At 41.3% G+C, this 26,205-nt stretch overlaps 2 protein-coding genes across 2 annotated transcripts in view; both read left to right on the top strand.

Annotated features, from left to right (window-relative positions):
• si:dkey-82f1.1 (DENN domain-containing protein 2A) overlaps nucleotides 1-3,196 on the top strand; it is a 43,447-nt gene extending 40,251 nt beyond the window's left edge. Inside the window, exons 16-21 of the mRNA XM_041038673.1 lie at nucleotides 497-674; nucleotides 805-846; nucleotides 1,023-1,128; nucleotides 1,540-1,824; nucleotides 2,033-2,119; nucleotides 2,256-3,196. Coding sequence (XP_040894607.1) covers nucleotides 497-674; nucleotides 805-846; nucleotides 1,023-1,128; nucleotides 1,540-1,824; nucleotides 2,033-2,119; nucleotides 2,256-2,287 — 730 coding nt within the window. The 3' untranslated portion in view covers nucleotides 2,288-3,196. The remainder of the gene's footprint in view (nucleotides 1-496; nucleotides 675-804; nucleotides 847-1,022; nucleotides 1,129-1,539; nucleotides 1,825-2,032; nucleotides 2,120-2,255) is intronic.
• LOC121181996 (transcriptional enhancer factor TEF-3-like) overlaps nucleotides 2,302-26,205 on the top strand; it is a 36,257-nt gene continuing 12,353 nt past the window's right edge. Inside the window, exons 1-4 of the mRNA XM_041038256.1 lie at nucleotides 2,302-2,316; nucleotides 4,874-5,171; nucleotides 14,782-15,141; nucleotides 26,042-26,106. Of these exons, the coding sequence (XP_040894190.1) occupies nucleotides 2,302-2,316; nucleotides 4,874-5,171; nucleotides 14,782-15,141; nucleotides 26,042-26,106 (738 nt within the window). The remainder of the gene's footprint in view (nucleotides 2,317-4,873; nucleotides 5,172-14,781; nucleotides 15,142-26,041; nucleotides 26,107-26,205) is intronic.

A 26,205-nucleotide genomic window follows, 5' to 3' on the forward strand; every position in this document is an offset into this window, starting at 1 on the left:
GGCATCTCTCATTTTTATATTTTTGTTTGTAGAAGCATTCGAAGCATTTCTCACCAAAGCTCATAAGCAGATCACGAGTCTTTGCACTCTCTCTGCTGTGGAGTGGAAACTTGGCCTTGCCAATCAATTTTTTAATGAATTAACTATGAGCAGATGCACACGCGGGAGAGATTAACTTTACAGTGTGGGGTGAATGTGTTTGCTGCCGCTGTATAGTTTTTATTTGCATTACATCACACTCCTCTAAAAGATGCTTTTGAACAATACTGTCAGGGTAACAACGGGTTTGTTGGGGCAGCAGAAATGAACTTACATCATTATGTTCCAAATTAAGAGTGAGCAGCGGGAGAGGCTTTTTTTGGAAGAGTATTTTAGCGCCATCTTGTGGTAGACATTAGATTTGTATTCTAGACTCAAATAAATCCGTGCTCCTAGCAATAGCTTCGTACAGTTGCTGCAATTGAGAATTAACATCCTTCTTTCTCTCTTTCTGCAGCACATTGTCTCAGTGTTGTCATGCCGTAGTGGCTCTGCTCTACCCCTTCACCTGGCAGCATACCTACATCCCTGTGCTCCCACCCTCCATGTTGGATATTGTCTGCACCCCTACTCCCTTTATAGTCGGCCTCCTCTCCAGCTCTCTGCCTCGACTCAAAGAGCTGCCCATCGAAGAAGTAAGATAAGATGTTTTTTTTTTGTTGTTGTTTGTAATATTCTGACTGTGGTGCCCTTGACTCACAACTCTTCCTCCCCTGAACAATAGCTCCAGGAAATGACATCACTCTCCCTCTGCTCTTCCCTCAGGTCCTGGTGGTTGACCTCGGCAACAGCCGCTTCCTACGACAGGTAGAAACCATAGAAACACGTAGAAAACAGTGAAAATCCATCTATCATCACAGGAGCTGGCTTATCCTTGAACTCCATTACATTTGTAGTGGCTCTACCAGATGTTATATGAATACAGTATGTTAATTCACTGCAGTATGTTGACTGCATTTACATCTGTGTTTTTGCCTCCACAGCTGGATGATGAGGACTCCATTCTTCCTCACAAGCTGCAGGCGGCTCTCGAGCATGTGCTGGACAAGAGGAGGGAGCTGGCCTGTGAGAAAGGAGACCTGCCCAATGGTGACTTAGCACTCTTATTACTGCTTCTGTTTCGATGCATTCGCTCAGGAGCACTTGTACACGTCAGCTGCCAGCTGCGTTCAGAGGAATTCTGTTTGTTTGATGGTTTTTTTTGCCTTGAGAGCAAAGTTTTTGTGAAGGAAATGTCTGGAAACATCAATGCTGGAGACAGTTTATAGCTGAGCAAATGAAAATGTTTGGTATGTGTGAGGCTGGGATTGTTTGTATTTTCAGTATTTCGGTATTTGATCAAAATAGTGGGTAGAAAGTTTGAAATGCCTCTGTGAGATAATGCTAATGTATTGTTGCTGATCAACCTTGCACAGGTATGCAATGGCCGTTGTGTAGGATACCATAATCAAAAATCATGTTTTTGTTTTCCCTTGTTCTCCATCTTCTGCCTCCTCCCAGACTCCAGCTCCCTCAGCACTGTGGTATCAGAGGCCTTTGTGCGTTTCTTCGTGGAGATGGTGGGTCACTACTCCCTCTTTATGGGTGGAGCAGAGCGGGAGGACGAGTCTATCTCCTCCCCCACCTTGCCCAGCCCTTCTTCTTCTTCCGCCTCCTTTCAGCGCGACGCCTTTCGCAAAGCGGTCACTTCAAAGAGCCTTAGAAGGTTTTTGGAGGTGTTCATGGAGACTCAGATGTTCACCGGCTTCATCCAGGAGAGGGAGCTGCGCAGACAGGGTCTCAGAGGTACTGAGGTTTGATTACCTGCAGTGATGTTACAGTACAGTTTATAACAGTAGAGATACTGGTTGAACTTCTTCTTCTGTCGGCTTAGAAAACTATATGTGGAATTGCTAACTGCTATAAAGTGAATGGATCTTCAGTGAAGTCTGGTTTGTCAGCTGGTGTTTCCACAGATAAGAATGAACTGTAAAGGCTTGTTTTTTGTTGCCAGGTCTGTTTGAGGTGAGAGCACAAGAGTACCTGGACTCTCTGCCTGGGAGTGAGCAACGAGGAGTCAACAAATTCCTCAAGGGTTTAGGTGAGACTTACTGCACATCTTCAGTCAATCAATCAGTCAGTCCGTCAGGCGATCAGTGAAACTGAAACTGTGTTAAATGTGTTGAATTCTAATTTTTACATTTTATTTACATCTGTTGCTTTTTTTTTTTTTTCAGGAAACAAGATGAAATTCCTTTCCAAAAAATGATGCTCGGGGTCAGGATGTCCTCTGGAAAAGTAGGACAAAGAATCATGATGAGGTGTGCAGTCATGAAGGCTCCCCAGACATGAAGAACTCACTGATGGAGATATATCTTTAGGTCAGAACAAAAAAGGACCCTCATGGTTTGAGAACACGAGGGAGTCTGGGGAAAGTCAGGGTTCAGCTCCCAGCTTCAATAGCCAGTCATTCCAATAGTGTTGTGAAGGGTTCACTCAGCTTGGACCAAAACTCCCTTCCAACATCATGAATCAATGTCCCATCAGCGTCTAGTTTCACACTTCCCAATATCTGGATGTGTCACAGATTACAGTCAGTCCTTGCAGTGTATTACTGTAAGGCACAGCTCAGTGTAAATGTTTTTTAGGAAGAGTGTTCTCCCTTTTTCTGTCACTGACACTGTCACCTGTAAACCTGTAAGGAGGAGTGTCACTGAAGATCCACTTTTGTACAATACGTTCTCATACATTCCAAGTATTTTCTATAGAGGCTTTTATAAATGCAATAGTACAACTTCTTCTTCAGCAGGAGGCTTTTTTAAGTTAATTTATATTCTTTTTAGATAAACTTAATCTCTTTTTAAAAATTTCCTTCAAATGAGTGCAAAGAAAAATCTCCTGTAGTTTGTAATAGGCTTTATTTAACAGAGTCTAGTCCAGACTGTTTGTAGACCACTTTGGGTTGTCGGGTATATGTACCACTGTTTTAAGTAAATGAACTTTTATTGGAAAAGGAACGAGCACCAAAAAGGAAAATGTGAATACATGTCTTACTTGGGTTTCGCTATAGGATGTGGATAGATTTGATGTTGAAGAACGATCGGAGTGTTTCACAAAAGCAACCAGATCTGACTTAAACCTGATTGAGAATGCAATGAAACTTTATTAATAAAGTGATTTGAATTAGACACGTGACTTGTCATGTTTTCAGTCATGTGTTGTCCTGTATTTTGTCAGCTGTGTAACTTCTGCTGTTTCCACTGAGCCACAGTGTTTACTTCTTGGTCTGCCATTGTCATAGGATTGTTGTATTGTTACACAAGTAGAGAAGATTCATAAATTTTATACAGCTGTGTACACAGGCAGAGACCTACATCCTGTGACCAGGAAGTGGACCTTAGTCCCTTCGAGCTCCAGGGGGCGCTGTCCCTGCACTCTGTTCCTTCTTTCTTTAGGGGAGCATATACTTGTATCTGCAGTCAGTATCTTTGCAAACCCTGCACGATAAAGACAAAGCAACTCTCCAAACAACTCTGCAAAGGGGCGACTAACAAGCTCAACTCATGCACAAATGATGGAACATTTATTGGAAAAAGCAGCCATTACTTGGCTGCTAATCTGAACAACTGCTGAGTGAAATAAGGTTTGGTGAGATAAATGTGGTGGTATTGTGTGACCTAGCTACAATTTTTTTTAAATCATTAATTAGAAATTAATTAGTTGGTCAGTGTATTAGTCAGGTGATAAAACACTGTTATGGTCTGACACTGTCAAATGGTTCTGACCAATGAACCAATGTCATGTAATTCCCGAAATAGCCACTAGAGGAGTCTGTTACCCAGTTCATGTTGTACTGCATGTTGCCCCACAGAGTCCAAAGTTCAGAATCACATCTCAGACAATTAGGCCTCCAGGCCTTTAATGACTTTAACAACATGCTTATGTCCAACAGTATTATCGCTTTTGTCTGCTTATGTGCTTGGGTGAAAACTTGGATTGGAAAGAAAGACTGTGCTATGGGTGGATTCCCCAGAAATGTTCAAAAAGTTCACTTTATTTAACTTAAACTAAGATTGTACTTTATATCTCTTCTATACACTATATCTCTATATCTTTACTATCACAGTAAACGATTAAAACATCTGGCAAGAGGCAACAGGGACGTACTTTTAGAGGCTAAATATAACAACGTGGTTGTTAATATTTAAATAGTTAAATTAATGTGTCATGTTTAACATATTTAATGTCAATTGTTGATATTAAAGTGGCATTAGTAAAGTATAACCACTCATTGTTCAACATGACACAACAAAGAATTTTCATAACAATCAAAGAGGAGGAGAGTTAGGAACTTTATTGTCCTCCGCCACACAACTGATGTGGATACACAAATCAGGAACACAGCATTTACAAACAACATGATTTTAAATAGTGAAGAATATATATACACTGAAGAATAAAAAGGAAGAGTAGATCTTACACATTCAGTAAAGTTCATCAGTTTACAGTAAAACATTGTATTGTACTTACTGTACACAAACCAAAGTCATTATAGAGTAGTGATTTCTCATAATGTTGTTGTCATGTGTTTGTTTTTGTTTGTTTGTTTGTTTTTGTTTGTTTGTCCCTCCTCCTAAAGGCAGTGGCAGTCACCCCAGGGCTGTATCTGTATCTGTATCTTTTTTTTTTTCCTCTTGATGAGATTTCCCCTGCGCTGCCCCCACCCCTTTCCTTTGCTTTCCTTTCCTTTTCGGAGCCCTCCTCCCCTCCCTCCCCCGCCCCACCACCACCACCACCTCCTCCTCCTCCTCGCCCTCCTCTCCTCCCCCTTCGTCATTACGTGTTGACCGGTCAGACCTGCCTCCCTCCCTCCGTCCCTGCTTCCCTCCTTCCCCTCCCCTCCCCTCCTTCTCTCCCTTGGTCTTTTTCTCTGGCTTTTTCCAGGCTTCATGTCATACCACGGCTAATTCCTGACATTCCTGCCCTCCTCTCGCTTCAAACAAACGGCTTAAGGAAGGAGACGAGGCAGCAGAAAACAAACAAAGAAAAAAAAAATCAGAAAACCTTTATAGAGTCACTCTTCATTAAAAAAAAAAAAAATCAAATATTACTCTACCTGCCTGCCTCTCTGTCTGCTAATAGACTCTCACCAGGTAAGCTCCTACAAGTGTTTCATAATTATCTATTTTTCTAAGTGTTGAGCTCTTGTTCAGATTTGAGCTGCCTCTTCTGTCGGGCTGTAAACTTTGTTTGTTTGTTGAATATTGTGGCCGTGAAGTCAGTATTTCACAACGCCTTCTCTCCCTCAGTCATTCTCACTCACTGTCGGAGATAACATTCCTCAAATGTCTTACATTTCTTCGCTCAAATTCCTACAGTTTTTTTTTTTCTTTAATTCCAGTAGTGGAGTGTGTGGTTGTGTGACTTCCTGTGCTTCAGCCGGAACTTTTTCTGTTTTTTGAGGGAATCACGTCACAGCCGAGCAGTCAAACATTAGCGCCTGTCTGGGTAAAGTTTTACACCGGGAAACTGAGATAATTCAGACTGTGTATTTATTAACTCGCCTGTTAAATTCAGAGGGTTTTTTTTCTTTTCTTTTTCTTTTTCCTCTCTTCTGTCAACAAGTGTGAGTAGACTGGAAGTGGCTTGACACAGTGGTAGTCTCACTGTGGTGATTGTTGCCTTTGTACTGTGTTTCTCAGTCTGTGGCAGGATTTAATTGTCTTTTGGATAATTAAAGCACCTGCGTTTGAATGACGCATGACGTATCTATATTTTTTACTTAAGTGAAAGTTGAAATATCACGATTTAAAACGTGCCTCTTACAAGTGAATGTTCTGCTTTCAAACGTGCACTCAACGCACACACAGATGTGGAGGAAGTTTTCTGATCCTTTACTTAAGTAGAAGTAGAAATACCACAATCTAAAAATACTCTATTGCCAGTAAAAGTCAATGAACATTTTACTGAAGTGAAATAGTATTAGCAAAATGTACTTAGAGGACTCACTGTGCAGGCAAACGGTCTCTATTAGAGTTACATATCAGGCTACTACTACTACTACTATTATTGTTATTATTATTATTATTATTATTATTATTATTATTGATGCATCGGAGCAGAATTTCAATATTGTTGTTGGCCAAGGTGGAGCTGATTCTTGCTGTTTTACAGCTAAATAATGTGCATTAAAATATTTCCCATTGAGGCAGTAATATAAAGAAGCAGCATGTAGAAGATGCAAGAAGTGATATCCTCAAGTAAAGTGCACGTACTTCAGAACTGTACTTAAGAACAGTATATAAGTGTACATGGTTTCTTTCCACCACTGAGTAGATACATAACTACTGTCAACAAAATGTACTTGAAGTATCAAAAGTAATGTACTCCATTTGCAGAATGGTCCCTTCCTAAATATTCCAGTATTATCTTGTATTGGATTAGTATTGGTGCATTAAGGTGTCAGCAGTAATTTAATGTTGTAGCTGAATGAGATGGATTTAATATTAACTATAAACTCTTCTGTTTGATTTGTTTTTAAAATATTAATCTACAAAGTAACATAGTCAAATAAATGTAGTGGGATAAACAGTGCGCATTTCCCTCCTAAATGTAGTGGAGTATAAGTATAAAATAACAGGAAATGGAAATATATATTACATTTGTACTTAACTGAGTGTACTTTCCACCAGTGGATATTATTCAGTGTTCACTATATACTGTGTATTACTGCTGCACATGAATGGTATCATTTTTTTTGTTAATTTATAATCTTATTACTATAATTATTATGTAGAACTTTAATTAGTAGTGCTAGTAGTATTATTGCTGTTGCAGTTAAACGTCTTCTTGCCTTGTTCGATTACTCTGTGATTGTTCTGTTATTTATTTTTGTGCTGAATATTATCTTCTAAGAACCATCTCCTATATTTTTGGGTGTGACTGCCACTGCTAATAGATCATGGTCTATTTCGTTACAGTAGTTTGGCAGATGCTTTTGTCTGAAGTGATGTACAATAAGTGCTTTCAGACTTCACAGGAGCAAGAACCAGATGCTATCAAAAATTAGTCGTGCATCCCCTCTGAACAAACAACTAACAGCTTGTTCATAGCTACAGTACAAATGCTTAGATTTTTGGGGGGAAATGAGCAGTGGTGTAAATTACGTACAATCTCTGAAGTACAGCTCTTTCATACAGATTTGAAGTCATCAGTCATACTTGAGTTTTTTCATGCCACTTTATACTTGTTCTCTACTACGTTTCCAAAGCAAACATTGTACTTTTTACTCCACTGTGTTTATCTGAGAGCAACAGTTACAAGTTACTTTGCAGATTAAGATCATTTAAGGTCATTTTACTGCATGGTCCGTACTTAGGGTTAACCCTAACCCTAACCCTAACTTTTCATATTTTAAATAAATGTTGTTGATAATGCAGCTGTACTTTCACTTAAGTAAGATATTAAATACAGAACATTTACTCGATACAGAATATATTTATTACGATGTTTGACGTTAGATCGGAATAATAGGATCAGAATACGTTTTCCACTGCGGGAAATGAAACATAAGTGATGGCATGGCGTGTCTGGTGAGTCAGAGTCTATTAATGTAGCTCATGCAGGTGTTTCCCAAAGCAGTATTAAAGAGTTAGAAACCCCCTACCTGTCAGAAAAATGTTGCTATATCGTGGTGATACACACTGTAATAAGACTTGAGTTGTTAGTATAGGTTATCAACCGTGATTCAGACATATCTCACATCATTTCAGAAGGCAATATATTTCCTAATTTTCAGATTGGTTTGGTTAACCAGATACATAGCCAGATCAGGTTTTGTGAAACACCCAAAAGATTGCTCAGACACTCTGGAGAACTGAAATCATCAATTAATATGCTGATTGAACTGCTTGGTCTATAAAACGTCAGAAAATAGTGAAATATGAAAGTGAAATATTTATGATGATAGAAAACTAAGAAAACCTGTAAATATTTACATTTGCAAAAGAAAACCAGTGATTCTTTTGGGGTGTTTTTGCTTTAAAAAAAATAGTTGCAGAATAATTTTCTGTTGATCTGCTTATCATTTCAGCCTTTAGATCCTGTGAATATGATTCTCAGCTTTACCAAATGTGCTTCCCCTACTGATAAAAAGTATTCAAAAGTCCATCTTGTGTATGATTTTATAAATACTGCATGTCAGTGTGTGACAGACTTTGTATTGCACAGTATATTTCAATAGATTCTCTCTGTGCTAACGCAGAGCTGAAAAAGCAACGAGTGAGTAGTGAATCTTTTTGATCACGGTTCAAGATAGCTAACACAGCTAACACAGGGCTTGACGGGTTTTCTTTTGTGTGTGTGTGTGCGTGTGTGTATGTTACGGTGTCCCACAGGGCAGCTGAGGGGAGTGTGTTTTCCAGAGGGGCAACAGGTGGAATGGAGCAGGATGACAGTGTGACTAGAGGAGGTGGGGGGGGGGGGGGGGGGGGGGTTAAAATCACACCTGTCAAAGCCTCCCCTGAAGTCTCTGACAGCCAGAGGAGTTTGGGTTTTTTCCAGGCCTTGGCTCTTTTGTTTTCAAGGCTTTAGGTTCACTGTTGTCTCAGACAGATGAATTATATTGTAATATGAACTCTAAGGTTGTATTGTGTGCACTGCAGTAGCTTTTGTGCATCTGTATGTGGGGGCTGATGTGTGTGTGTGCATGTGGGTGGATGTGACTGGGCCTAGAGGTGGATGTGTATGTGTTTGTGTGGGTGAATGAGTGGACTAAGAAGGGAGGTAAAAAGAATGAAAAGGTGTGCGAGAAAACAGGGAAATTTGTGTGTTTCAACCTTGTTTGCAAGCCTGTGTGTGTGTGTTGAGTTGCCCTGAGACAGGTCCTCTCTATAGCGGAGGAGTTATTTTTCTTTTTTTTTCTTTTTTTTTGCTGTGCTCATCCCACATAGCGATCATTCCTCCTCCGCTCGCACGAGAGAAACGAATAATGCCTCAGATATGAGCCTTGTAGAACAAAGACTTTGTGCACCCCCCTCCCCTCCCCTCCTTTTCTACCAACAGCACTCTGCACCCACAGCTCTGTGAAGTGTGTGTTACTGTGTTGTCTATTGATTCCAGCCAGTCTGATGGATCTCTCTGTTTGGATTATCTGGGACTGATCTGATAGACTCTCTGTCCTCTTTTGCTCCAACTCTTTAGCTAATGACTACCGAGTCTTGACCCTCTGTCCTCTCTGGATGTCGTTAGATAAGGAGTTGAGGCTGTGAGATTTATATAGTGGTGAAAAATACACAAACAGATTTTTGAGGCTACACTTGTATGCATTTTTTGATACCTATTTTTCTTCATTTAAACCTGCTTTAACTGATTTTTTGGACACTTGGGGGAAGTGGAAACAAGCTGTAAACACAACACTGACATATTTAGCCTTATAAAGTGTTTCTGGCACACGTATGTCCAGTTTTCACTCTATTTTAGCTCCTTTTTTTTGTTCTCCTCCCACTCCTGAGAGGAAATATATGGCTTAATAGCTACTAAATACACCAGTGTGTTCACCAGCTAGTTGCTTCTTTCTGTCTGCTGTTAGGTGCTGGGCAGGTAGAGTTTTTTTTCTTTTTCTTTTTTGTTTTCAATAAAAAAGCTGCCTGGACATCAAGTGTGGTGGGCATCATTTGCTATTTTAAGCATCTTATATACCAGTTTATTAATAAATGAATCGTATAATTGGCTGATTAATCTATAATGAAAATTATCATTAGTTGTAGCCATATGGTGTAGTGGTGTGATTTGTGTATATATTGTTTTTTTTTTTTTATAGTAGTGCATTTCATATGAACATGACTCTGTAATATTTAAAAATCAAAACCCACAGCTTTGTATAATCGTGTATGTGTGTATACATACAAATGTGTGTGTGTGTGTGTGCGTGTGTGTGTGTGCGCCTGTTGAGCTTGGAGGCTCCCGCTGGTGCAGCCCTGTGGGACTCGGTGCCAGAGAACATGTCCTCTCAGCAAAAACCCGACAAAACAAACCCGTTTGTCTCCACTGGCTCTCACTGCGACTTTCCATTGCATAGCCTGATCCCATACTGCTGCCTTATTTTCAGACTGTGTTTCCTGCCTTTACATTCCCGGCCTGATTAGTAGAGATTGTGACCAGTTGAGCAGACACACACACACACACACGCACTCACCAAATACACATACAAATCCATGCTCAGACAGACATACATACACCCCATGAGTGTTAGACATTAGACATAAAATAAAATAAATTGGCAAGTATTTTGATAATCGAATAATTATCGTCTCTTTTTAAGCAAAAATGCCAAACATTTGATGGTTTCAGGTTCTCAAATATGAGAACATTTCCTGGTCTTAATTTGTTATCTGAACCTCTTTGAGTTTTTGGCTGTTGATAGGACAAAGAAGACATTTGACAGCAACAGCTCAGGCTCTAGGAAATTGTATTTTACTGTTCTGTGGTGCTGCATAGACCAAACAATTAATTGATTAATGGAGAAAATAATCTACTAGTATTGATGTTGGTTGTCTTGGAATTTAGTCATGTTATGTTAAACGTGTCAGTTGAATACCAACAAGACAAAGAGCCTACTGACATGCAAGCAGCTCTGTCAGGCTGAACTTAGGCACACAACAAATCCTCCAACCATGAGGACTATATAGGTAGTTTGTTCCTACCTTCTGAGGCGACCCTACAGTGGCAGGCATATTGGACCTTTGTTGTCAAGCTTATGGAAAAGTCACGGTTTGGTTAGGTTTAGGCACAAAACAACTTTGTTATCTTTAGGGACAGATTGTAGTTAGAGGACCTTCGTTATCATGGTTACAATAGTAAACATGCAGTTAAAGTTGTGGAATGGTCACATTCAAAAGAAACAATGATGGCTGTTGGTTTGAAAACATACAGCAGACTAACTTGTCAAACTCCTGTGTTTTGCTGACCCATCCATCCATCCCAGCTCTTGTCCGTATATGGATTTTGTCTCTCTTTATACTATGTCACCGGACTTCCTCCTTAGCTCCCGAAATAATTGCAACCACTGGCGGTCACCCAACAATGAAACGTAACCATGGATCACAATAAGCTGCTTGCACAGAGGACGCTCTCTAGACGCAGCAATACGTTGAGCTAAATTCTAACATGCTCACAATGACAATGCTAACATGCTCATGTTTAGCAGACATGATATTTACCATATTGACCATGTTTACATCTTAGTTTCATGCTAAAAGTACAGCTGAGGATGCTGGGAATGTCATTAGGTTTGAAGGGATCTGGTCACAAACCAAAGTCTGAGTCAAATAAAAGTTTTGACTTGATGACCACCCAAGATATTACAATTTTAGTCCTGTTGGGGACATGAATGAACAAAATTTCATGGCAGTGTAGCCAATGCTTTTCTTGAGATATTTTAGATTGTGTGTGTGTGTGTGTGTGTGTGTGTGTGTGTGTGTGTGTGTGTGTGTGTGTGTGTGTGTGTGTCTTTCAGCATATGAACCTGCGTGGATGAAATTTGTAAGCATGTGTTAAAGCATCTGTGGCTCATGTGTGATGTATATGTGTGGGCTGCTCTTTGTTCAAGTGTTTTCCTCTTAATTTGTTGCCTTGAGTGTGTTTGTCGGTCTGTGTGTGTGTGTGTGTGTGTGTGCAGTTGTGTTAAGGGGTGTGGGCAGTCGGTGGGTTACGTGTCCCCTGGTCTACTGCACCAGCTGACGGATTATCCCGTTGAGCGGATCCAGGGAAGAGGGGCCTCACTGGGGGTGGATGGGGTGGGAAGGGTGAGGTATGGGGGGGGGTTGATGGGGGGCGAAGGTAGAGGGGGGCTTGTTTTAAGGCATGGCTTAGGTTAATTAACCTCCTGGATGGTTTGCCTGAGGCCACAAGCAGCACACTAATGGTTTATGGCCTCCACAAATCTCATAGTGACCTACAGTGGCCCCAAGCTGGAGACAAACAACTGAAATGTCAGATTTGTTCTGGTTTGTGATTGATTTCAGAAAGTTTTGTTTTTATTTTATAATTTATTTGTTTAGTGGATTGTAATGAGTAGCTCCAATTGCAGTGGCATGTCTAATATTTTTTTACTGATCAGGAATTTTTTTTATAAATTACGCAACCACAAATCAGCATCATGAGGAAAACTGTTACTAAATGTTGTTTCTATTTAATTTGATCATGATTTACTTCTTTGATTTGATGTTCTAATTCGATCTTTTCCTCTGTTTTCAGTTGTTGTTTTAGTGTTTGATGTCTAAGAGCACTATCAACATATTCTAGTTGATATACACAGCAGATTTAAAGGCACTCTGTCTCACTTTCTTAACAGAAGTTATGACAGGCTGAATCTTTTTTTCTTTTTTTTTTTTACATAATCTGCAAAAGCATTCACTTACTAAAACTATTACAGCCCCGCAAGAGAAGACCTGTCAACTAGATGATGATGAGCAATGTCACACTTACTTCTGTGTGGTGTCAAATCATATTATTACTTTTATTTATTTATTTATTTAATGGACACAAATACATTCAAAGGGAAACATTTTGAATGAGGATTGAATTTCAGAGCCTGCAACTAGAAAATGTTACATGGTTGTCAAACTAGTTGCGTTAATTTTTTTTCTTCTGTTAATTAATATTAATTTCTTCTGTTAATTCTGCGAATCATTTCAGCGCTATATTTGAGATTATCATGCATGTCTATGGAGACTGTGTGGTGAATGTCCAGTCTGCACTCTAAGTGTTTCTGACTGTTGGTGTGTTGGAGTTTTGTTTGTGTGGGCACGAGCTTATTTTTTCCGTGTGTGTCTTTATGTACACATCTGTGTATACTTTTGTGTGTGTGTGTGTGTGTGTGTGAGAGAGAGAGAGAGAGAGAGAGAGAGAGAGAGAGAGAGAGAGAGAGAGGAGAGAGATGGGGAGAATGGCCGACTGGCCGGACGCTTTGCAGGAAGCATTGTGGAACATCAGGGGGCTCAGAGGAAAAGCGAAGGGGGCGGGGGGGTTACTGGACTGGCTGGAGAGTCTTACTCACTCCCTACAACACACCAAACTCACTCATCTTATCACTACGACCCCTTTTCAGCTGTAGCCTTGTAGAACTTAAGCTACTGAACTGCCTCTACACGTAACACAGACATTCACAGTAGGGATTATTACTGACGTAATGGTTGCTGCTTTTCTTTTTGTTGCCATAAATGGACATGGAGGTCTCTTAGTTTCATGGTGGCAGGAAAACTGTTGATGACAAACACAAAGCTCTGTTTGTACTGACTCACGGGTTTGTGAGTTCTTTCTCCACTGTATCCTACCATCCGTGCCCGATTCCATTTTTCTCCTGCACGTCCGCCGAGAGGAAGAGGTGGAGCCCATGTCTGTCTCATACTATCCACCACCCAAAAGTATAAGCACTGTGTGCACATCCTAAACAATTTGCTGTGTCCAGAAAACAGGATGTGAATATGTTGGCAGACATTTTGCGAGTCGCACATCCATATGCTGTCACTTGCATGTGGATCCCATTGCTGTTTGACCGTTTTTTTCTGTCAAAAAAAGCCAGTGAAATGTTAATTAAATCCTTTTAATTAGTCAGCTGGTTAATGTAGTTCGCCCCCACCCAAGACAATTCAAAAATACATTGATGAGAATCTCAGTGGAGGATGTATAAGTCTAATAATACAGTCAGTTATAGTACTGATGAAGAAATGGGCAACCTAAAAAGCCCCCTGGCCTTAATATCCTGGTATGATCCTCCTTGGCATGCGTATCTAAGTGTGTCTGAGGACGGTGATCCCACTTTAATGTGTCTCCTCATTTGTTGACTTTAGGCCCCTCCTGCACCCCCCTTCCTGTCCTGCTGTTGTCTCAACGCTAGGTGCCACTTTGTTATTTGTTTTCATGGTGGCACTAACCTAATTAATGATCTGAGGTGCTTTTTCCAAGTCAGGATTAGCAGCTGTGGGGCTGATGTGATCGTGTAGTCTGCCATGAGATTCATGTGACTGCCTTAATGTAGCAGCTAGGTCGCTAACCAACCTAGGTGGTGATGTCAGCCGGTCTCAGTTGCGTTTCTTTCACAAACCACTTTTAGGTTGAAAACCTTGTTTGTCTGCTTTTGATTGCTTTTATGTTCCAATGTAATATGAAGGATTACATGGTCTGCAAATTTTGGATCCCTTGAGCTTATGAGACCCTGTCAAACACCACTTGATAAACTCTAGAAAGTGTAGTGCACAGACTGGGGAAACAAAAATCTGTATTCCTGAAATGTTGACATTTTGTGAATGAATCATAAATGTCATAAACTTGTGGATTCCAGCTCCAGCTTTAGTGTTAGAAGTTGCTGCTTTTGTCAGGTGTACATTGTTTTTAATCCAGCATCTTTGGGTTTTTAAGTGTTCTTGACACAAAACAAGCAGTTTGAAGATAACACCTTAGATTAGATAGAATTTCCTAATATTTTACAGCCTAAACAATTAATTGATTAAACAAAAGATATGAGCACATTATCTTATAATAACCAATAAGTCTTAGCTGCAGCCGTTCCATGCCTGAATGATTTTTAAAACACATAGAGTACAAGAAATTTTTCCAAATGTGCATCATGTGGAATTGTTGATGCTATTACTGTTAAAAGTATAAATATAAAACATTTACATAATGTAAATTCTTGTCAGAATATAGAATGAAAATCAAATTATTATAATTATTATAATTATTATACTTTTTTTCTTTTCCCAGGACTGTCCTGCCACATCCAGACTCATCTTCATCATCACACCTGTCAAGTTTATTCAGGCAGGTCCACTCTCTGCAGCCTCCTCCCTCTCCTTCCACCCTCCTCGCCCCCAACCCCTGACCCTCCACCCCCTGTTCTGTGGCCCCCTTTCTGTCTTCCCACCACGTCTGCGGAGTGGGTGACAGCTCCCTCCCCCAGGGGCGGGAGTGAGGAGCTGGGGGACGGACTCGACAAACCCCTGGAGAATGATGCGGAGGGCGTGTGGAGCCCCGACATTGAGCAGAGCTTCCAGGAGGCCCTGGCCATCTACCCTCCCTGTGGCCGCAGGAAGATCATCCTCTCTGATGAGGGCAAGATGTACGGTACGCCCACCTCTGTCGTCATCTGTCGACCCTTTTTCTTCTCGAATGGGTGATAAACATGAGGCCTGGGGACCAGTTCATGTGCAGGCCAGGGTTGGGGATAATTCTTCTATAATTCAAGTTATAGGTCATAAGTCATAGTCTATAATCTCTCTCTATGTGAATTTCATATTCCTTTAAAACAACCTCTAATCTGTGGTCTATACTGTAACAGCACAAATGAAAACTTGACCTGCACCCATACACACACACACACACACTAACTTGTAAGCAAGGTTTAAACACATTATATATAATATACATAATTTCCCTGCTTGCTCACACATCTTTTCACACTTCTTGCCTTGTGTACCTTATATATCCCTTATAGGCTGATCTCATCTGCTGCTGGTGAAGCTGTGAACTATTGTGGGAATAAACAGATAAATATTTGCTTCTGCACACTTCCCACAGTAAAGTGTACCTCATATGGTCAGACAGATTGTTTCACATGCTGCCCCCTTCAACACACACACACACACCCACCACTCCACCGCTCCTCGTGTTCATGTTTCACATCACTCCTGTTTCCTGCACAGCTGTCCACTTGGTCCTGTAACGTACAGTATGATGGCATGATGTGTCACAAACAGGCGCACACACTCAAATCACTCATTCTTCTACTCCGAAATTCAAAATACGCTTCTCATGCAGAGTTTGTTCATCTTATATTAGAAACTGTGATATTTAGCTGAGAATGAAAACAGTTAACTGACACAAGCCATGAAAAATGAATTAAAGTATTTTTTTTTCCCCATCATCACTATACTCTAACTCATTTTGGCTAGGCCTTTGCCCCATTGTGTCTCTGGCTGTCATAGCAGAGAGCACTTTACAGTATTCCTGTTACCAAAATAACTTCCGAATCGCTCACCACAAATACGTTTAGGGGACCAATTCTCACATCCTTCCCAGAGTACACTACTTATAATTAAATGGCAAAGCCGCTAACTATGTGTGTTGCTGCTTCAAGTTATAAACTGTAGCTGGACCAGATATCACATTGTTTATGTTACTTGGCTACACACTCATTGATTCCTTAATATGCCCTCCTGAGATTTCTTTATTACCTTGCATTTGATAATCATTTGAGGTAAGGAAGCAAAATAACTATATTGCAGGTATTCCCTCAGTGAATCTTTGGATAATGTCATTGCCAAGGAGGTGTGGGGAAGGTGAAGTGACATTCCTCTTTGACGTCTTGCTGAAAGATGTTTGGTAACAGATGGCTTGGCCATAGTGTGTCCTCCTGCCTGACTTTCTGACAGTGGATCTGGGCGGTGGAAAACAGGGCGGATGGAGGTAGTGGTGCTATCAGACAGCCTCTGTCATCGCCTTGTTTTGTCACTGTGCCAGACAGCTCCTTTAACTGTTAGGTTTGCCTAGCCTAGCTTAGCCACGTATTGAGGTCATGGCCATCCTCTGATCAACACTTAAACCCTTATAAAGCCTGTAATAATAGAAGGAGGGGTGTGGGGCAGAAGAGTGAGGGGCAGGTGGCTCATTCTGTGTCACGGGGATGGGGGGCTGGATGGACAAAGGTGGTGGTGGGGGGGGTGGGCATTTTGGCAAGGCAGGCACTGAGGTACCCCTTCCTCCCTGTGGGGGTCAGGGGCAGGTGATGCGCGCCAGGGAGCGCGTTGGCCCGCCAGGAATGGCATGTGCGCTTGGGAGCTTGAGGGTTCAAGGCAGCTCGCCTGTAACCCTAAACCAGAATAGACGTTTACCCTTTGAACGCCTGGAGGGGAGGACGGGGTTGGACAAATAAACACCAAGGTGGGCAGTAGTGTCTTGCATGGCCTCTAGGCTCAGCAGACCTCTCTCACACCTGTCCCCAGTGTGTGTACATATATGTGTGTTTCAGACTGAGAAAGGTGGAGGTTGCGTCTTTGCGCTTACCTCCTCTGCTCCCTGCTATTTCTGTGAGTTACCTCCTCACATCTCTTTGTCTCAGACTCTCTGTCTCTTTTTGTCCTTTATGAACAACCTCTTCTCCCTCCTGTCAGGCTGTCTGTCTGTCCGTCTGCCTTTCAGTTCCCCCCCAGCTGCTCTCTGAGTTCAGCCTGACAGCCTTGCTGCAAATCCAGATTTATGACTTGAGAAATGAGGCAGGATTGGGCTGGTGCATGGCCCAATTTCCCCCCCTTGCCCCTAAACAGCCCAACCAGCTCTTCCCTTACAGCCCCTGCAGCTCCACAGTCCTCCCCTTTTATCGCCATCCCTGGGGTCACAAGTGGCCAACAACTCAAGTCATTCAAGCAACCACAATCAATACAAAGCCACTTTGAAGGTCTTTAGTGTTGTTAATGTTGTTAAAGCGCTGATGGGTGGTCTTAAATCAGATAGCCAAATCAAATATCAGCTGAGAATATCTTTAAAGGCATACATGAAATGGTGAAGCGATGACTTGATAGTTATAGAAATGTTCTTTAGTCTCCTTACACGGGTTAAATATGGACACACAGACAAAACAAACTCCTAGCAAAATAACTATGTCTGTTGGCCGATAGCGACATACTCTGAATTTTAGGTTGAATTCCCTTTTGAGGAATGAATACCATTCTTTGCTAAACAATATGATATTGAGTCTCTGAGCAGCAAAACAAAAGGAATGTGTTCGGATCGCCTTCGCCGTTGTAAATTCCTAAATTGAATGGAATGTTTTTACCCCATATTCCATGTACATTCACCACATTTTTTTCCCATAATGCTGTGCATAGCGCTGGCCCTTGTGCCCGTTACTCAACAGACCTATTAGCTCGCTTATTAGGGACGGTGTCACGGATATTGTGGCGGTTATGTGCTCCAGCGGTAATTTGACATGCATCTGCCAAGGAAAACATTTCCTGCCTTGTGTGGCTCTCAGCAAGAGACGTGCCCTGTGGTCTGACCGTAGGCCTCATGCTGCAATAATGGAAAAACAGTCCCAAACTTGTAGTACAGTGGAAACCGATGTGCTGACAGCTCTCGCTAGAAGAATGTGGCACTGGAAATATGATTATCTTCCTTGTTTATTTGCTGCCATATAACTGCCATATTGATTTATGGGCCACTTTTGCAATTGTAATTGTTTTATTTCATGATGTCTTTTGAATCATTTTTATTTAATAGCATTAAATCTTGCATCACTTCATGTTTTATGCAGCTGTTTGGTTTCGTCACACTTGATTTTCTCACATCTGTTAGAGGAGCACTTTTCTCACATTTTGATGGGTCTTACTTCCTGTGGGAAAAAAAAGATTTTCTTGCTTGTGTTAGCGAAGTGGATAAAGTCAACAAAGCTTCCCTCAGTAGTGGCATGTTTTTCTGTCAGTTCAGAACAAAGAATACCGACACAATGAATCATATTCCCACTGAGCTTTGCTTGTGCAACATGTCAGCCCATTGTTGGTTTTTGTCCGGCCATGCAAATATGTTTTTGTCTCAAGTGATGCTCGTCAGGAATGTGATATAAAGGTCAGCCACGGCCACGGCGAGTCCTCGCCCAGGTCCGAACTTTGGCAGTAAAGTGATAGAGTCACCAGTGACCTTGACCTGTTGACCTCTGAAGAAGCCTGTGGGGCTTGGACTTTTGTAACTGTGTTTCTGTTCTCTGCTTGAAGACATGCACTTCTGCATTACATAAATGTAGCTAATGCTGGGTGATATGGCTGAAATGAATAGGGAGAGACCTTTGCATCTAAAGCTCCAGGCCAAGGGGAGGATCGAATGTGTTTAATTTTGATGGACTTGTTCTGAACTGGTTTGCATCTCATGTGGATTGTGTGCAATCTTGAAGTTTGAAACTCTTCAACACATTTTGTTAGTTTTAAATTGTACTATGCTTTAAATCCTTAATTTCAACAACAGAATTTTGTAAAATAAGACACTGTGTTCATATCATCACAGTATGATTCCACTGAAAGTCAGTAGATGCTAATATTGAGTTGCTAAAAGCATGTGAGGGGGCTTCAATGTCAAAGCACATTTTAAAAGGACATGTGGCTGTCAGTGTCTGTTGCACCAAATATTAAAAACTGTTCATGCTGCACTCTGGTAGGTTTTCGAGGAAACCCCCTGCTGATAATGAACTCCTGGAATCTGGATACTGCTCCCTCCATCTCAGTCATTCTCTTTCTGTATGTATGTCTCTGTATCACAGTGTAACCAAAAGGACATCGTGAGCAGTTACAGCCATGTAACAGAGCTGCCACTGTCACTTTATCTGGACATCTCAGATCAGCAAGGTGGAAGGTAGAAGGATCCAAAAGATTAGACATCTGTTGATCTGTCTATGCAATTAACATACGTTGAGCCTCGCGCAAACTACCTTGGCATAAATCTCTGTAATTGCAAAGACACTCGTGGAAGGTTGTGTTAATATAACATGGCATCTGTTTAATTTACTACTCTGCTAGAAATACTATACTTTGTCAGAAATAAAGAGCAAACTTAGGATTTGGCTCTGACAGCAGTGCAACTGGTTTCCACGCTGTCGAGTGCAGGCGTCTGCATGTCACTCTGCATTTGAGAGTCTCCCAGAGAGGAAGCTGCGGCTTTTGCAAGCTTGAATGACACCTGTGAGAGATAGTCAGTGACCAACACATGGAAACTGAGTTAACAAGGGATAGGAAATAGAACTTGATTTTACGGATCCTTTATGTGTTCACAATTTCCTTATTTCTCATGAGTTATTTCTCATAAAATACAAAGTTCTGAGACTTTTACTGGAAGCTGGAATCAGTGTATATGCTAAATTGTATGTTTGCCTGTAAATTACACAATACATTACAATAGCACAAATTGGAGAAGAGTTTTTTTTGTTCCTATTCACATAAATACACAGGCTAAAATTAAGGCTTTATCAAATAAAACCTTAGTGTTGAGTATGTTTGAGACCAGCTTGTCTCAAACCTCCATCTGCTCCGTGTACCGCACATTGTCTCCACATATGCTGTCATGATGAGGTAAAACACTTCCCGCACGTCCCTGCTCTCCCCCTCTACTCGCATGTTCCACATTATTACATTCACACAGTCACTGTGTTTATATTTTGTGACTCTCTATAGTATTTTTTCATTATTATATTCATTATTTATTTGATTTGGTCTTCTATAACAAGACTGTCTTGCCATCATAAAGAGATGAACCAGAAAAAAATTTGCAACTTCATTGCCAGTTATCAGTTTTTTAAAGTATCAAAATCTTGAGTTAGACTGGTTATGTTTTGTGACTGTCTCGATGCTGGACCAGCTGGGCTGCTGCATCTCTGGCTCTGTACTAATGTAGTCCTTGACTTGTTGCTGGTTTACGGTCTTTTCAGAGCTCAGAGGGCTGCATCCAGTGTCTATCAGAGGGGGAATAACACCCAGCCAAGACATTCCTGCAGCCTAAATGTGACCTTTGTTTTCCTGAGCAGACACAGTGGGGCATATGTGCTGCGGAGGAAAACGTATGGCTGGCAGATGTGTTTTAATAGAAGATGGCAGTTAGTATACAGTTAGCCATACATACACGACTGTACATGCGCACACTGACCAAAATGAAACAACTGGCACAAAGTTGTTCTATGTAAAAGGCTGTATCATTCAAGGTCTTTAATTGCTTTTGCGAATGAATGATAATTGTAGTCCAAAACATATTTTAAGGCTTAAGGTTAAATTTTAAATGGATTAAATTGAGTTGTTGTGCATAGAGCTGTTGTTGTACACATACAAACAGGACATGGGCCCATGGGGTGATGTTGGAGCAGCAGATGCAAGGCCTGGTGCGGACCAGTCAGTAAATAGGAATGTCAGGAATGCACTGGGCTGGGAAAGAGAGAGAGAGAGAACGAGAGAGCTGACCAGGCCAGTGATGACCGCAGCTCCATTGGGCAAGGGTAGATTTACGACCAACCAGGCCCAGAGGTTGACTTTGGAAGGGACACTGCAGGCCGCCTTCACCTAACCCTGTCCACCTCTCCACGACCTCTACCAACAGGCCTGAGGAGGAGGAGGAGGAGGAGAGGAAAAGGCAAATTGCCAGAACAGTTTTTGTAATGCTTCTTAGCAAAACATCTGCTCCAGGAGTGAATGTGATGTATAGTTTTGATGTTTTGTGATATGATTGTCTTAAGACTGGAATGTTCTTTTCTGCATTTAAGCAAACATTCATGTAAATAGTGCAGAGGTTTTTACCTGCCTTTTTCTCTGATATATTCATGGATTTTGGGTAGAATGTTAACCTGTCTAGTGCAGGTCCAATCTTCCATTTGAAACCCTCCTCCTAGAAGGATGTTGGATCAGCACCTAAATTACCTTATTAATCATTCGGTTATTGGCCATGATCTGAGGAATCTACATTAAATACATCTTCTAGGTCGATGCCATTATAAAAGTTAGTGTTTCCGCCATCCGTTATCCATAATTTATTCACTTTGCCTTTGCCTTTTTGTGCCAATCCATGGTTACCTTACATAAAAGTCATTCCAAGGTTTTCAGTTTTTACAGACATTGGATTGGTACTCGGTATAACAGATGCCCTGAACTGCTGGATCGTTATTGGGAGAATGAAACTTGGAACTATTCACCACCAGTTTGCTGACTTCCCCTTTTGTGCTACTGTTATAATATGTTTTAGAGTATGTTTTAGGTCTCATACATATGTTTGTGGCATTTTTAGAAAGTTTTATGCAACCTACAAATTACACATTGACCTTGTCTCCTTTTTGAGGTGTCCTGTCAACAATTTACAGGCACCTCTTTTACTTTGGTGGTTTGTTAGGAAAAAGTTTTCTAGATGCCAACGGACATTTTCATTGCGGCAGTTCGCTACTGGGAAAAGTTGGCAGCAAGGCTGATCTTGCCATGCCATATCCAGTTCCTATAATAAATGCACAGTCCTAACTTGTACTTGCCCTTAGTCATATTATGATAATATAATCAAAATGGCTCAAGAGAACCTTGGGAATCGTGGGAGTGTGGAAACAATAAATATTAAGTAGTATGCAATATGGAAACTGCACTATCATGTAGCAGCCACAGAAATATTCCCTCTAAACTTAGAAATTCTAATGTTTTCTAAGTTGCACAACACAGCACTATCCCCTGAACTCTGGAACACTCGACTTTGCTTCTGCTGCAGTCGGTCACTTTTCATGCCCTTAAGAAATTTTTCCAGAATCAGATTTCCCCCAGACAAGTGCGTGACTACAGGCAGTGTGATAAACAACATCAAACTGTGGACCAGTGGGTGATGGTATAATGTTCCTACTGACTTTCCTGCAGCCTTGGCTGGCACAAGTTCTCTGTCTGTGCTACTCCCATTGGATATCATGATCTCATCGCTGTGTGACTGAGTCCCCTCTCTGATCTCATGGGTGTGTTGGAGGGTATTTTTGATGGGCCCTTCCCCAGGCACTCACTCTAGGAGTGGTAGGGCATCTGATACAAGAACATGAACGAAAACCTCTTTGACAGCCCATTAATGAAGCTGTTTAATGCTTGCAATACATACCTGGCTGATTTTGAATGAGGACACAGTCGATAAAACAGTGTGTCATTTGCTCTGTTGGTGGTAGAATACTGTTATACCATTTTAGATTGTTAATACTACATATATATATAAATATGAATGCATGTATATGTGTGTGTGTGTGTTTATATATGTTAACTGTACTCTAATGTCAGTATCTTTCATGCTTGCACTTGACTTGCGGTTAACATGGTACTTTACAGGTTGATCAAGTTTGACAACAACTTAGGCCGAGGGAAGTCTTGCAAATCCATAACATAGTTTTACAAGTGTCTGGCTACCAAAAGAAAAGAGGGGCTGCTTTTTTGAATTCATGAGAAGTTTTTATTCATGTGTGGAGACATGCTCACGCATCTGTGTCTGCTACTTTGAAAAATCCCTATTGGATTGGATACACAATGTACATCTTACTGTACACTGAGTGAAGTTTCCAGAAGATAAATTGCTGGGAACTGGAAGAACTTGCTGCTGTAATGTGAGGAACTCGATACAGACAACTTAATGTTCATTTGAGGCCAAGTACTGTGAGGACTTTGACAAAGCTCTCTGTTCGTCTTTTCAAGAGTTTGATTGCGAGCAAATGTGGAACACTTTCTTAATCCCCGGGGAATTAAAGAAATATGTATTTAGGGGCTCAAACAATCGGCCGGCGAGTGCACCTCCTGATAAACAGTAAATGGTTGAGGAGTTACAGCCCTGAAAGGAAATAAGATTGAGACGGAATGAATGCCTCAACTGGGGCTAACGTGTGTGTGAGTGTGTGTCAGTTTATGTCTATACTTGTGTGTGTGACTGTGTGCATAGACTGGAGTAGACAGCATGTGAGAGAGGGGTTTAGTCCACAAAAGCTTCAGACAAAGGCAGTCCTACAGCTGGGTAATATGTGTGTGTGTGTGTGTGTGTGTGTGTGTTTCAGGGATCTGGAGCTTTACACGGACTAATACCGACCACTTTTACTTTCCAAGCCAACACTGATTCATTCACTGATTCACAGATAATATCACTCTGCTGTATAATGCGAACATTTTTAACACTTGCACCACTTTTTGAGCCTTAGACTAGTTTGTTCCCTTGTAGACTTGTAGACTTGTCCAGCTGATTTAATGTGGTGGCACCATAATACTGGAGGGAGTTGTTTTGGCTGGAGGGATTTCCAGGAGATGTAGTTCCCACCTTTCCAAAACTTTTGCTGCTGGTCTTGTGCAACCATTAGGGTCAGACAACGCAAGAAACGCATAAAGTTAGACGATCCGATTTTCCAAAGGATTTCCAAACTAACTTGGAAGCAAAAGGCAAACTGTAAACTGTTATAAATGTCTGGCGCAGTTTACTTTCTGTCAGGACTTAGCAACCAAACACAAACGCTTTCAAAAAGCATTAAATGTCTAAGCAAACTGCAAGCACCAGGATGATCGGTTCACATGAGCACACGGGGAAGAAACACTGTTTTGCATTCCGCGCAAAATCTGATCACTTTTATTGGCTGACGAAATTTCTGATGAGGGCTCAGCTGGGTATCTGGTTTCCTCTTTACACCATTCGGGGTCACTCGATTGGCTGGTTTGTGGAGCGCTGTGAGGTCTGACCCAAGCGTCACCATGTGAGGGAAAATGTGACGGGTTTGTACCAGTTGTGTGTCGTGACTGATCTATGTGTTAATTCACATGGAGATGTGGTGCCAAGGGAAAAATGACCGTGTTTAAGAGGTGGTGCAAAGTCTAGCAGACTCTTGTATGACTTTGTGTGTGTGTATGTGGGGGCCAGGGTGGGAGCGTGTGCGATATCTCCTGATCTTGTGTTTGTCTGTCTCTTCCCTTTTCTTATTACATCTTTGTAAATATGTTGATCTTAATATCAATATCATATCAATCAGTTAAGTAACTGATTAATCGACTAATCATTTCAGCCCTATGCTTACACAAGTGTTTATTCTTTGTATAATCAGTATAATAGTTACTAGCGTCAAGAGTCATACACAGCCCCTCCAGCCATATTGTTTCTTCCCAAAACTACATTCACAATAAAAAATGGCAACATCTTGTTCCTGAATTGCACCCCCAAAAACCTACTGTATTTATTTGTGCGAACATGCCTTTAAAGTAGAGGTTCAGTTTTGGAGAAGAGGGTGAAAGAAGCCACATGACCGTTGCCCTCCACTGAAACCTGAGACGGTGGCTCGGGGGGGAGAACAAGCCCAAGATTTACTGTGGGCGTAAAGGCATATTCCATAAACATTGACACACACACCAGCTGCCTGGCAGCCTCACCAGACTGGGCCCCCTTTGGTCACTGGCCTGTGCCGTGTCTGTCCTGAGTCCGGTCTGAGGATCGCATGGCTGCAGCCTCCACCTGCTCTGCCAATGTGACCTGTCTGTCAGCTGTGGCAGCATACAGACACACACTCTCTATAGACATAAAAGCTCAGTGTACACTCAGGGGGTCAGCCCAAGACTGATGCAGGCTGTCACACATACAGAGGTATATACTTAGTCATATACTTGCACATGGATTTATGCATGCATGCTTGCAGACTCTTCCAAATATGTGCGCGCACACACATTTCAAGCAGTCACATTAGCTAATTATACAGTGACTTCAATGACTTCAGCACATAAATATTTGTTTAAATACGTGCACAGAAATATACGATGCATATACATTTCCTCATTCCTCTGTCTCGTGCTTTCTGCTTTGGCCAGGCATGCAGAGCAGGCTCACTGATGATGAATTAATAGTTAGCTTTGGTAAACATTTTAATTCCTCCACTCCTAGAACATGCTCCTCATCAACCCCCCACTTTCAGCTCATTTTTGAGTGTACTGCAACAAAACAGCACAAAAATCACCTTGACAACAAAAGAGACTGTAAAACTTTATCTGCCTGGGTTAAATGTGGGGCCAGCGTTGCCTTGTCTCTGCTTTTATAAATTGTATTTAAATAAGATTTAGAGCAGGTAGTTGGATATCACAGCTAAAAGCAAACAGCATACAAATATTATGTTAACTAAAACATTTCAAAGCAAAAAAATATAAATATAAATAAAACAAACTTGTCTTTCCCTTATTAATTTTCCCTTCACCTATTTTATACAACTTTTACAGTAATACAAGGGGAAGCTACAGTATTTGACGTATTGTCATTTTTCTCAATATTTAACATGTTAAAGTTATTGTGCCCCTCTGCCCTCAGTCAAATTTGAAGGAAAAACAAAGTCTAAAAGTATAAAACTTAATGTCAAATTAATTTAAAATGATGTTGAGCTCGAGGATGGTTACACTGTGGCTGAAAGCCCTGGAAAATTCCCCGTAAGTGAACCTCGTGCTAATTTTTACCAGACTGAAATGATTTTTTTTCTGGACTCTTACAGGACGAAATGAGTTGATTGCACGGTATATCAAACTTCGCACGGGGAAGACGCGGACCAGGAAGCAGGTGAGTTCTCTGCAAATGCCATTTGAATCAGCCCCTATTTTTGAACCCCTCTAGAAAGTCCTGTCCTGCTGAGTGATGCCCCAGCACCCGGGGTACCCC

Source organism: Toxotes jaculatrix, chromosome 5 (assembly GCF_017976425.1).
Source record: "Toxotes jaculatrix isolate fToxJac2 chromosome 5, fToxJac2.pri, whole genome shotgun sequence".
In the NCBI taxonomy this organism is placed as follows: domain Eukaryota; kingdom Metazoa; phylum Chordata; class Actinopteri; family Toxotidae; genus Toxotes; species Toxotes jaculatrix.